Here is a 12,527-nt window from a genome sequence, read left to right as displayed (position 1 = left end):
GTTCTGCTTAGCATCACAGTGACAACAGTTTCTAGAACTCACTTTGAAAAAAGTCTGAGATATCACATGATGAATAATTACAATATTATTGGAGAATCTGTACTAACGGAATTTTCCTTTCTTAGCTCCAACCAAAAATTAAGATCCTTCATTCTACTCATACTAATTACAGGACGTCTGGCATACAGACACACTTTATGTTATATGGACGTCATTAGCAGCTTTCTCATTAAAGCTCTTGAAATCAGCATATAATCTAGGCTTTAGTCTGAGAGTTCCTGAAATAAAGCAGAAGGAAAGATCTTCCTTTTTCCTGAATCACAAGACCCATAATCAAAGAACTAAATTTGAAAACAAGATTTACTTACAGTGTTATGAAGAAAGCAGGTGGTGCTCAAATCGAATGTTCCCAGAATGGAAAGTTAGTTTAAGAGGATGCCAAAACGATACATTTTGACACCTACCTAATCCAACCCATTTAGATTGTGGACATCAGATAAAGTACACATCCTTAGAACAATTTATCCTACAAGTTGAGTAGATCATTGGGAAAATTACTCCCACCTCATAACCAGCTGATCAACCAGAATTCTTGTTTTTCAGGAAGGAAATAACGTCTATCCCAGATACCTGTTCATCCTTTGCTCTCCACTTTATGGGAGAGAAATCTCAGTGGGGTTAATAATAGCCATGTCCAAAATGCATCTCAAGCGACGTGCAATTTTTAGTCCCATGGTACCAGGAAAAAAGTCAGTAATTATATGGCCATTTGGAAAATTTCAATATGCAAATAAGTTAAAATATAACTATTACAGATGTTTAAAGAAAGCCCAGTGGATAGATCGTTTTATGTCTATCTTTGAAAGTTAGAATACGTCATAACATTATTTTACTTAAAGCTGAGATTACCTGGAATTTACAATTGCTGCAGGCAAACTTTTCAAGAAAAGTCCGTACAGGTTTACATTTGACTTAGACTAATACACTCTCAATACACAAGAGGAGGAAAGCAGAGAGGAATGGAAGACAGGCTTGCTGGATTAGAATAGAATTCAGCCTTCATCTCTGAATACATATATTTTTAGGTCAGAAATCACCAAAATCGATGCAGAAGTCTAAACGATCTTTTAAACAAGCCTACCTTCATCCAGGGAAGCCTGAAAACAGATTTTATAGTTGGTCTACAGGATCGTTACTTGCCGTTTGAGGGACCTGGGGTTTGCTGTTTTCTCTCTTGCTGGGCCATGCATCATTATCATATGATTAATCACTGCCGCTTTCTCCATTATTTCAGTCAGCTATGACCAAAGAGCTGTTTGGTGACTTTTTTCAAAAAGAAACTGTCCATCATTTACATAACAAGCGGCCCAGCAAAACATATGCAAATTGATGTTCAAAACCTGACAAAAGCATATTGAACATCTTCTGGGTTGTATTCTGATGAAAAAGGTATTGCTTGTTTACAAAGCGGTGTTCTTAACTGGTACACCCAGAGGCACAGGTTTTGAACATATTTAAAACGCAGAATATTCTGACCCGACTGCCCCTAAGAAAAGAACAGAACGTTACCAGTGACATTGATGGGAATAATGCAAGAAGAGATCACTTGGGCATCTTGTTTCATTTTCTCCTCTGGTGTTGGGAGAGGCAGTGCTTTGCTCCAGTTGGTCTGCTTGTCCAGTGTCGAGGGGATATTGTGTACCGGGTTTTTCGGCCTCTGCCCTAACGTGACATCTGTGTCTTCATCTTCTGGGGGATGGGACTGCAAATGAAGTACATTCAGACTTTGCCATCATGGTTTATATGTAAGCACACATATTAAGGAATTTCCCAGTTAAGAACAGTGAGGTCAGAAATAAGCTTTTAGATCAAAGGAAGAATTCCTAGAAATAGTAAGCACAACTAATCGGAAGTTACGATTTCAATAGTCAAGAGACACAGAAGAAAAAATGGGCTACATGAACATGCTTTTCAGGTCAAATGGAATTAAGAGGAGAGACAGGTAGCCATAAATCCCCAAACTTCAAACTGAAGAAAAATCTGAGTCTCTAATCTAGTGAGAGGTAGATTCTGGATATCTATCTCGCTGTATATTGCTACTGAAAGTCTTGAGAGCTCAAAATGACTGGGATCAAAGGGAGAAGATGATATAGATGCCTACGAAAAGGTTCAGAAAACGTGCCAGAAAACCTGGAGTCAGGAGACATTCCAGAACACATCACCTGGAAGGACAAAGCCTATCTTAATCTGAGAGGCTGGATTAAAACATAAGGAGTTAATTTTACTGCACGACAATGGCATTTGTGAATAACATTTGAAAAATGTAGTTTCACCAACGCTGCGTGCACATGGAAAAACAAATCCCCCCACTTACTACAGTGGAAAATACAAAAGCAGTTAATGGGGAGAAAGAGTCGAGAGGGCTTCTTTTTCAAATTCAGAATAGTAAAGGGCCTTAGCTGAGTTTCTTTCCGCTTTGCAGTGTGAAGCTTTTCTTCTAGCTGTTTAGTTAGAGGCCTTGACTTCTGTATGGCATTTGAAAATTCTCCATCCAAACCCTTGATAGATATTAATATCGTCTACCTTTTACTTCAGGGCTGGGGTCCTAACCCAGATTATTAAAAAGGCTCCATTCCAATTTTGATTTCAGGGTTGGGTTTCTAAACCAGATTATCTTAAAAGACCCAGTTTTCACCACTGAACCTAGTTTTCTTTCTTTACATAATTTGGAGGAAGGTGAGTGTATAAAATAAATACTTTTTCCTCTTATTCCAGTTAAGTTTTAATAATATTCTGTCCTAAAATCACAAAAAATTTTTTTTTCTCATCCTCATATTTGGAAGCATTGTGTCCTGTTGACTCAGGATTTCACATATTGTCAAATTGTTCTCGGGTCCTCTTAAAGAGAAGATTCCAGAGCCACTCGTTTAAGTTAACCCCGCAGCATTTGCTTACCTTGTCAGAGGTATCTGCGAAACCCCCCAACACACCCAACAGGATATGATTGCCCCCCCCCCAGAAAAATATGTTCGCCATGAACATTTTAGTAAAACATCGCAACCTTCTTTCTCTCTTCAGCTTTTGTGCAGATTCCCAGCGAAGCGAATAGCTCAAATAAAGTTGGAGCACAAAAGACTTTGTTTCCTAGGTAACTTCCAAAAAGAAAAAAAAAAGTTTGGTGCATGCAAAACGAGAGACAGAAAAAGAGGGAGAGCGAGCGAGCGAGAGCTGGAAAGAAACCCCCACCACCAGAGGCCACATTTCCTAGGCGATTCCTTCCTTGAATAACAATGGGCTGGGAAACAAAGAAAGAATAGTGACCTGACTACAGGCTCTGACCAGCAGCCAAAAGCACGTTTTATTTAACGGCGACAGGGATAACTGGCTGCCCGAGAATCCTTTTGTCCTCTTCTCTTTTTTTGATTTGAGAAGTTTCACAGTTCTGATAAATATAGGGCAAGTCGGAATTTCTTCCCTTCGAACTATAAAGTCCAGGAGTGGCAATAGGTGATGCGTGTCTTGAACAGAGCCTTAATTGCACTTTAGGGGGGAAAAGTAAGTGGGAAAGACAGCCAAGGACACTGCTGTCTAAATCATATTTTATTTAATTCAAGTTAGGAAAATATCACTCTTAAAGTGGAGTTAAAAGAGTACCTGTTAGTTAGAAACAACAGTTTGCCATAGTTAAAAGACAGAAGAAAGTGTCTGGAGAGAGTGGGATAGGGCTGTGATGGAATGTTCTCAGAACCAGTACCTTTCTACTCCATGGGGTCATGTGGCAACACTCAGTGGGGGAGGGCGAACGGGTGCTGTTAAACTATGAACATGAAATGCAAAAAAAGAAAAAATTAAAAACATGCACACAACATACAGTACACCCTGGTTAAGCCAAGTCTGTAATATCAGTGAATGAATGTATACTGGGATAGCTCTCTCTCTCTCTCTCCCTCCCTCCCCCCCCCCTCCCTCCCTCCCTCTCTCTCCCCTTCCTTCCTTCTGAATACGTCCCTATTTTATGAGAAGTAGCATAAATAGCGGTTAAGAGCACAGACTTTGGAGCTAGACTGTCTGAGTTCAGATCCTGGTTCTACCACTTCTTTGCTTTGTGGCCGGGGACAAGTATTCAACCTTTCTAAGGTCAATTTCCTCATTTGGAAGATAGGGAGATAACAGCATCTATCTACCCTTCAGGATTCTTTTGAGGATTAAATGAGTAAATATACAGAACAGACTGAGAGGAATGTTGGCACTCAATAAGCTCTCTAAGTCCGTGTCAGCTACTACCACCACTACTGCTATTATTATTGTCCTTACCTCGTAGCCGTGGCATATCTGTGACACTGTTTTTGCAAAATAGTGACTTTCCTTTAGCTCCCAATCCCAATTTGTTAATTTGGGAAATACTGAATTATTTTCCTTCCTTACAGTGAATTCATTTTCCTGTGAGCTCCTTGAAAGAAAATTCCCTGTGTGCAATGTCTTCCTCCAGGTTGCTTAAAATTTGCCTCTTCCTCATATTCATAGACTGTATTTGAAGACAAGACCAGGTTCAAGGGCATGTGACAAGGCCCCACACTCAGGACACCAAGCTTTTTTGGGTAAGGGGCCCTACCTTTTCATTTTGCACCGGGCCCCACAAATTACATGGCTGGTCCTATTTAGAGAATAATCAGGTAACTAGAATCCCCTTTTCAGGATCTACTGAGAAGGACTTTGAAACTCTTTTAAACTCTAAACCATGTCAGCTTTGGATTCAATTAGGCCTCTATTACAGCACTTTCCATATAGCATTGCTTTAACATAACCTGAACTATCCCTGGATGTGTCTTTTTCTTCTGTTAGATTATGAGTTCCTAGGGGTCAGGGGCCATATTTGATTTTCTTTTCGGTCTTCCATGACGCCAGCAAAATGCCTCCTCACTGTAAGGGCTCAACAAATTATTTTGTGCCTTTGAATGATATGAGCCCTGTGTGTTCTAACACTGATGGGAAACCCAAATACAGTAAGGATTGTGTTCAAGATATCAGGAGGAAGCAGACACCACAGAACCCACGGGTACTCACCATCTTAGTGCCGATAGGTGGAAGCAAATAGAGGAAACCACAAGCAGCGTTTGGTTCCGTCAGAGGCTCAGTATTAATGTATTCCAGTTCTAACCTGTTCTTAAGCCTATGGCAGACATATGTTTTGGAGGTGGAACGCTCAAGGTCTAATTCTCTTCTAAGCTTCTAAATTTTAACTGACAGGGTTGCTCATTAATTTTTAAGCAAAGCAAATGCCATCTCCTCAGGCCCGGTTAACTTTGATCTCAGTGTTATTTAACATAAATGATTTTTGTAGGGTCTATGGCTCCCTCATTGAAAATGATTATTTTGGGGTGCCTGGGTGGCTCAGTCAGTTGAACATCCAGCTTTGGCTCAGGTCATGATCTTGCGGTTCGTGAATTCGAGCCCTGCGTCGGGCTCTGTGCTGACAGCTCAGAGCCTGGAGCCTGCTTCAGATTCTGTGTCCCCTTCTCTCGCCTCACCCCCACCCCTGCTTGTGCTCTCTCTCTGTCTTTCAAAAATGAATAAACATAAAAAATTTTTTAAATAAAAAAAAAAGGAAAAATGATTATTTTGACAGATGTGCTGTATGTGGCCTGAGTTCAAGCATTAACCTGGGTCTCTCCTAAGAATCAGTCATAGATAGTGATGTGCAGGTCTCAAGACGCTTGGGTATGCAAAATAGCAAATTCATGGAAGTAGGAAAAAGGGAGCCAGAAAACAAAGCCCACGTGGTAAAGGAACCTGTTTCCAAGAAACCAAAGGCTCCGGTGTCTCATGAAAGGATTTCAAAAAATTACACAGCAGGAAACTGCAGGGCATAACATATTAATGATATTAATATTAGTATGTTTGGTCATTTGCCCTAAATCTTCCAAGTCATCTCTCCTGTTGAGTCTTTTTGCCAGGAGTGAGGGATGAGGAGTGGTTTTTATTTTTTCATCAGTTTTAGAAGCCCCTCCATCCCATTAAACAATCATGAGGTAACATCTGGAAGTGACTAAGGATGGCAAGTCCAGGGAGAGCTCAGTCCGTTCTGTTTTGGTCACCATCATGAAGTCAAGGTCTGTCTGTAATCTTTCACAGAAGATTGCTTCTCAGATAATCGGTCTCTCAGCTATTTCGATAGTAGCTCCGACCTCCAGCTTGTGAGGGCTGAAACTAGGTACTCTTGAGCTTGTGTGTGAAACGACTGTGTTCTTTGGTTCCACCGCCCGACTAAAGCACTCAAGTTCCTGCAGATGGTCTGTTGATTTAGGGTATTTAAGCTTATAATATTCAAATGGACTTTCGTTTTATTTCTGTCATGAAATTAGTAACTGCTTAAGGGTAGTGTTAAAGCATTCTCTCTCCTAGGTGTTTGGTCAAAGGAAGCGAGAGCATTCTGATTATTTCTGATTAGATTTTTACATGGTGAATGCAGTAATCAGTTCATAGAATTTTCTTCTCAATTATTTAAGAAATAAAACTGAAAGAAAACTGTTACCTCAGCACATCTCTGTACGGCCCAGCATGCCTCTCCTTAATGGGTGCAGATGCGTAAGGTGAGGAAAAGCTGCATGCTGGTCAAGCTTGCATGAGTTACATTATTCTGTATAGGCTCTATTTGAATGAATGCTGTTGCTTATTCTTAGTAAGACTTGTAAGGGCAGAAACCATTTCTTGTTCATAACCATATTCCTACTGCCTTGGTACTGCTTAAACAAAATGTGTTGTACTGCCAGCTAGCACCCCCGTGTGCCTAGCATAAGCAAACAGAGAAATCCTCTCAAAAGAGATAAGATCAAATTATTTCCACATAGAATTTTTCAGTATAACATTCAGCACAAAGTCAAAGATAACAAGGCAAGAGCAGGAGACCAGACAGCATGAGCAAGGAGCGTCCAAAACAATAGTTGATAGAAGCAGACCCATAGGGCCTCCTGCTCTTGAAATTACCACTGCGTGCAGGAGTAGCAGTGAACAACCTAGGCTTCCCCAGAATACACGGATGGGAAGATTGTTAGACCATTCATTCATTCATTCATTCATTTATTCAAGAGCATTTCTTTGAAGGTCAAAATCAGCCCCAGTGGAAACAAACTGTCACATGAAAAATGATATCCCTCTCATGGGTATAGGCATGCTCACTGCACAATTCTTTTGACTTTTCTGTACTTCCAAATTTTCTCATAAACAAATGTTGAAGAAAAACACACACATAAAACTTTCTCCTTCCTTTTCTAGGTTCCCATTCTGGCCCTCCTACCACTGATTTTGAAAGGGCTTAGACTCCAAGATGCACCATTTTAGAATCAGCCACCGCTGGTCTTGCCCATCTTGTCCTTGACAAAAGATGCTTTTTGGATGCTTGCATCCCATTTCTGTCCCTGCTGGCCCCATAATTTACACCCTCACATCCTTTCTCTACCTGCCCAGGAAACTGCTTCCACGAAAGCTAGAGTTATATATTTTTGGTCAGTGTTCAGAGCAGGAAATAACAGACATTATTAATTTCTTCACTTTTGTGGCTGTGAACAAGCATTTCTCCAAAGATCTCAAGATTTGCCCCCACCTTTGGCTTACTGCCAAAAGAAAAATATAATCTCTCCACATTTTACTTTCTTTTTGGTTTTATTTTATATGTTGATGGGAGCTTATTGTGCTTCAAAACTCTCCAAAAGACATCTGTTAAAATGTTGTGAGTATTTCAAAAGGAAAATGTTTTGAAAATTTGGCTCTGGTGTGTGATCTAACTGATAACACATGGCATTTATAGCAGCTGACTTTGAGGGCTGATTTATTACTGTCGTGCTGTCTTAAACATGAGAAATATTTACTAGAGAATGGATGTTGTGGTACACTTCGGTAGGGGAATAAAACCTTAGAGTAAAGATGTTCATTGCAAGCCAAATGGGTTCCTGGTGAGGTGATCTGGGCTCTTATTGTCACCCTACTCTGAGACTTACTTGTCCTTAGACCTGGTCCCTGCATTTATGCACAGCTTATAGCCCATTTGTGAGATGGAGGAGACCTTGTCTGCCTCAGATTTTTCTTTACTGGAGTGTGTGTATGTGTTGCACATAAACATGAAGTGTTTGGTCTTTCTGGAGGGCTTAAAGGAACACCTTCTTCACATAGCACCCTTAGTGCCACAGTTACATGGCACTTTTATTCCACGATGGTGTCCCACAGTCTCCTCGTGGCTGGCATTGTGCTCTTCCAGACATGTTTAATGACATCATTTCTGACTCATGCTGTGCTCCTCCCTTTCCTCTCTCCTCAACTCCAACATTTACCATAGGGAACAACCTTGGGAAAACAAAATAAAGTTAAGTAAAAGCTTAGGGCGCATCCTGTGCTTTCTCTGTCCTAAGCCTTTCTTCCCTTTCCTGGTGTTTCCTGGGTCACCACTCTCTCCCAGGCAGCAGGAGCCTTCATGCTTCCCCTAAGGAAGCTGCTGAATGCAGCACCCCCAAGTGCCCAAACCCTTCACGCCATGTTCCCAGCCAGCTGTGAGGGTAGACAGGAGCCCACAGGTGCATTCATGTTAATGTGCTGAGAACTCCTAGTGAAAAGCCCAAAGGAGCACGTCTCTGAAGCAGAATTCTGGACAGTGGTTATAGGCCAGGAGGGAGATATTTGGGAACAAGTGCCTACTAGGTTCTTTAACCGCTTTACACGTTACTATCTATTTAAAACAGCACAACGCATAAATGTGCAGGACTGGGGAAAACGGCCTTATCATTGATAAATCTGCTTTTCCAAATCATAACTTTTTTTCTCTTCTCTGGTGGATATTGCCACCACCACTTCCTCACTTCTCCTGAGAAACACTTTGCAAAAGGAAATATACAAAAGGCCAATAAGCATACGCAAGGGCCCTCGACATCATTTCTCATCAGGAAAATTCAAATGAAAACCACAAGCAAATACTGCTATATATTAGAGGGCTAAAATTAAAAATATTAATACACCAAGTGTTGACAAAGGTGAAAAGCAAGTAGAGCTCTCATAAATTGATGAGGGGAGGGTAAAATGGTATAGTCACTTCAGAGACTGGCAATATCTAACAAACCTGACATATGTCTACCCTTTAATTCCTTCTTAGGTAAATGGAGGTAAGAAGAATGAGTATGTCCACAGAAAGCCTTGCACAAAAATATTTACAGCAACTTTATTCACAAAGTCCCTCCCCCAAAACCCTCACAACTAGAAACACCTCAAATATCTACCAACAACAGAATGGGTAAACAAATTGGGGACTACTGTATTCATACAATGCAGTACTACCCGGTAATAAAGAAGAATACATTATTGCTACGTACAACATTGACCTCAAAAAAGTATGTGGAGTGAAAAAAGCCAGACACCAAAGAGTATGTGCTCATTCACTTTTGAATCCCATCTTGTCGATAGACGTCTCAGGTGTGAGATCCGTGTCTAGAGAGCAGAACACGAACGCAATGGCAACGGTGCAGTTTTTACCCAAAGAGAGGTTTTTTGAAAGATAGCAGGTAACCACAAAGAATCTCTCTCTCCTTTTGATCTCAGCTGGAACTGAATGCAAATTCTTAGGGTGATGGAATGCAAAATGATTTTACGTATTTTAAAGTTCAGGAACACTTTGTTTAATGGTGTTCTATGAATGAAGCGATTTAAATGTGCCGAGCATAACAAAATTCTACTTTGAAGCCTGTGTGGAAGGTAGTCCCCATGTGAATGGAAAAGAGGGCTCCAGGGAGGCCGGGACAGAGAGCACTTCCTGCTGCTGCTCAGTCACTTATTCATGGGAGTTGCTCTGGACTGTCAGGGAGAACACAAAACAAGGCCTACTGGGCCACGACCACTGTGATGTTGACGCCAGTGAGTGTCTTATTCATCCCCTGTGGCCAGCTTTGCCAGTTAGTGGGGTCACTGCCAAGGGCCATTCAGCAACAGTCCTCAAAGGGTGCTAGCACCAAATAAAAGACATGAGTGGGGAAAAGGCAGGCCAGGCTTTGAAGTGGAGGGAAGAAGGAGGCTTTGAACTCCTGCAAACAGCGCAAATACCCTCACCCACAATGGCCCAGAGGTGCGGGGAGAATTCTTCCCTCACCCTCCTGCCTTGCCGTCGCCTGGGGGCTCTGAGGTGTGCGGTAACTGAAGACGTGTTGTGTATTTGGTCTCACTCCCACTGACACTTTTCCCTTCTAACTCACGCCAAATGTGGCGAGAACTCGGTAGGGTCCTACTTGACCTTATTCCAGCAATTAAACAAAATAAAAAAGATAAAACTTTCTTATGCACGTGCCATGCATGTTCTGCCTTTACTTTTTCCCCTGTTTTTCCCTCTTCTTTAAATTGACTCTTTTTTTTAGTATAGCTCTGTGTTATCATGTGCACAGACTCACATAACCCTCCCACAATCAGGAGTCAGAACATGTCCATTACTTCAAAAAGGTCCCTTGTGCTGTCCCTTTAGAGTCACAGTCTCCCCCAGCTCTTAGCCCCTGGCAACCAAGAGTCCCTTCTCCTTCGCTATGGTTTTGTCATTTTGAAAGTGTCATATAAATGGAATCCTACCTTTTGAGCCTGGCTTCTTTCACTCAGCATAATGCCTTTGAGATCCATCCAAGTTGTTGTGCATATCAGCAATTCATTCCTTTTTATTGTGAGTAGTATTCCATTATCTGCTTAGACTCTGAACAGTGAAATGTCTCAGGCATGCAAGAAAATGGGAACCTGAGAATATTCTGTGATGATGTGTACAAACAAGTAATTTCATTTGCTGTTCCACAGCCAGGCTAATGTCTTAAAAAGAAAGAAAGAATTCCAACACTAAAACCTGCAACAAGGAATTTTCTTTATTTCTCATAATATTTGTTGTTAACTGCACTTATTGGCTAATGCTTTCATTAGCTATTGTGCTGCCTATTAAGCTGTCGTCTGTCAGCTGCAAATCTCTTCTTCCATGCTCTGTTATGCTGGGACCCTGCAAATAACCCTTCTTCACCAGCTGCTCCCTGTTAGGTTCTGCCCTAGGAGTGTGAGCTCCTTTCTGCAGTTACTATCTCTGTGTCACCTCAGTTTCCCATGTGCTGTGTCTGCTTTATGGTACCTTCCCTATGCTGAATTCTCTCTGTTAAAACAACTGGTGTGGATTTTTTTTTCCTGGCTGGACCCTGACTGATCAAGTATGTGGTACCAGGCTTTCACCCCTGGCTTACTTAATGTCTAAGGCATCTAAAGTAGTTGGCTAATTCTGGTTCCTTAGTCCATGAGGAAAATAGGAACCGGTGTGATGGTCCGTGGGGTGTCAGCATGATAATAATCTCTGCAACTTATGGCAGAGAACAGGAGAACTAATGTCTCAAAAGCAAACTGCTTCTGGTGATTCTCGAACATGGGTATAGAGGGAAGAAGTATTTACTGGTGTCAGTAGCTGTATAGTTCCACGTCCTAGGTGCTGTGCTGATTTGCTCCAAGAAAAATCCTGTATCACAACAACGGCTACAAGTAAAGTCACAAGCTACTTATAGCCAGTCTCCTAGATCTGTCTACCTTTTGCAAAACCAGACACCTGAATTAAATGGAGAGTGTGATAGGCATCACCACTCCTGTGATCTTAGATTTGAAACTAACTTCAGGCTCCTCTCTCCCTACTATACCAAGAAGGAACCTCTAGAAATTGAGGAAGTTAATCCTATACATGCACAGTCTGGTATCTTTATAAAGCACTGCTCTTTCTGATCATGTTATTTCTGTGTTCAGAACTCTTCAATAATTTCCTATGTCTATGGAATAGAGTTATACTTTTCAGTCTGACATTCAAGGTCCTTCAAGATCTGGTCAATTGAAGCGTTGCAGCCAAACCAAAGTATTTGAATTTATGTATATGCACTTCATCTTCTCCTGCCTGTGTGAGCTTGCTCTCATGGTTTCCTCAGCCTATAATCCTTCTCCTGCCAGCATTCATATCCAAATTCTACCCCATCCTTCAAGGCCTTTTCAGTTCCTTTATCATGAAGTTTAATCCTAACACCTAACCCCATGCTAACACCACACCACAGGTGTTAGGTGTTAACACCTTATACTTGATAATATCCATGTACTCTGCATGGCAGAGATTATGTCTCATTTTTATATCCGTTAATTTTTTCAAAATGAAGGAATAAGTAAGAGGCCGTGATGGGAGAGAGGGCATTCCAAGTGGGGATACTGCTTTGAGAGTGCAGGATATTATCTCAAGAAGCACATGTGGTTTGGTTTGGCTGAGGTCTAAGGCCTGTACAAAGGCCTTTTGAGAAATCCATCTGGAAAGGCAAGTTAGGACCAGATTGTACAGAGGATGGAGAGTTGGGTGAAAGATTTGAACTTATTTCTCTAGGCAGAATGGAGGAATTGAAGGTTTAGGATTAGGGAAGAATTTTTATGTCAAAGATTCTCATACCAACGTTAGAATTTTTCTTAATTGGCTTAAAGGAGCAAACTGGGTAAGATAATGGAAAACACTTAAACTG

The 12,527-nt window shown here is 41.2% G+C and overlaps 1 protein-coding gene and 1 long non-coding RNA gene across 2 annotated transcripts in view; one reads left to right on the top strand and one right to left on the bottom strand.

Annotated features, from left to right (window-relative positions):
• Positions 1-12,527, bottom strand: part of NHS (NHS actin remodeling regulator) — a 98,892-nt gene that overhangs the window by 8,840 nt on the left and 77,525 nt on the right. Inside the window, exons 4-5 of the mRNA XM_042975215.1 lie at positions 3,755-3,817; positions 1,570-1,762 (exon numbers count right to left, since the gene is read on the bottom strand). Coding sequence (XP_042831149.1) covers positions 1,570-1,762; positions 3,755-3,817 — 256 coding nt within the window. The remainder of the gene's footprint in view (positions 1-1,569; positions 1,763-3,754; positions 3,818-12,527) is intronic.
• LOC122235521 overlaps positions 1-12,527 on the top strand; it is a 60,210-nt gene that overhangs the window by 13,953 nt on the left and 33,730 nt on the right. The window lies entirely within an intron of this gene.

This window comes from Panthera tigris, chromosome X, assembly GCF_018350195.1.
Source record: "Panthera tigris isolate Pti1 chromosome X, P.tigris_Pti1_mat1.1, whole genome shotgun sequence".
Classification (NCBI taxonomy): Eukaryota; Metazoa; Chordata; class Mammalia; order Carnivora; family Felidae; genus Panthera; species Panthera tigris.
The sequence above is the reverse complement of the archived record's forward strand: the minus strand, read 5'-3'. Positions and strand labels throughout refer to the sequence as shown.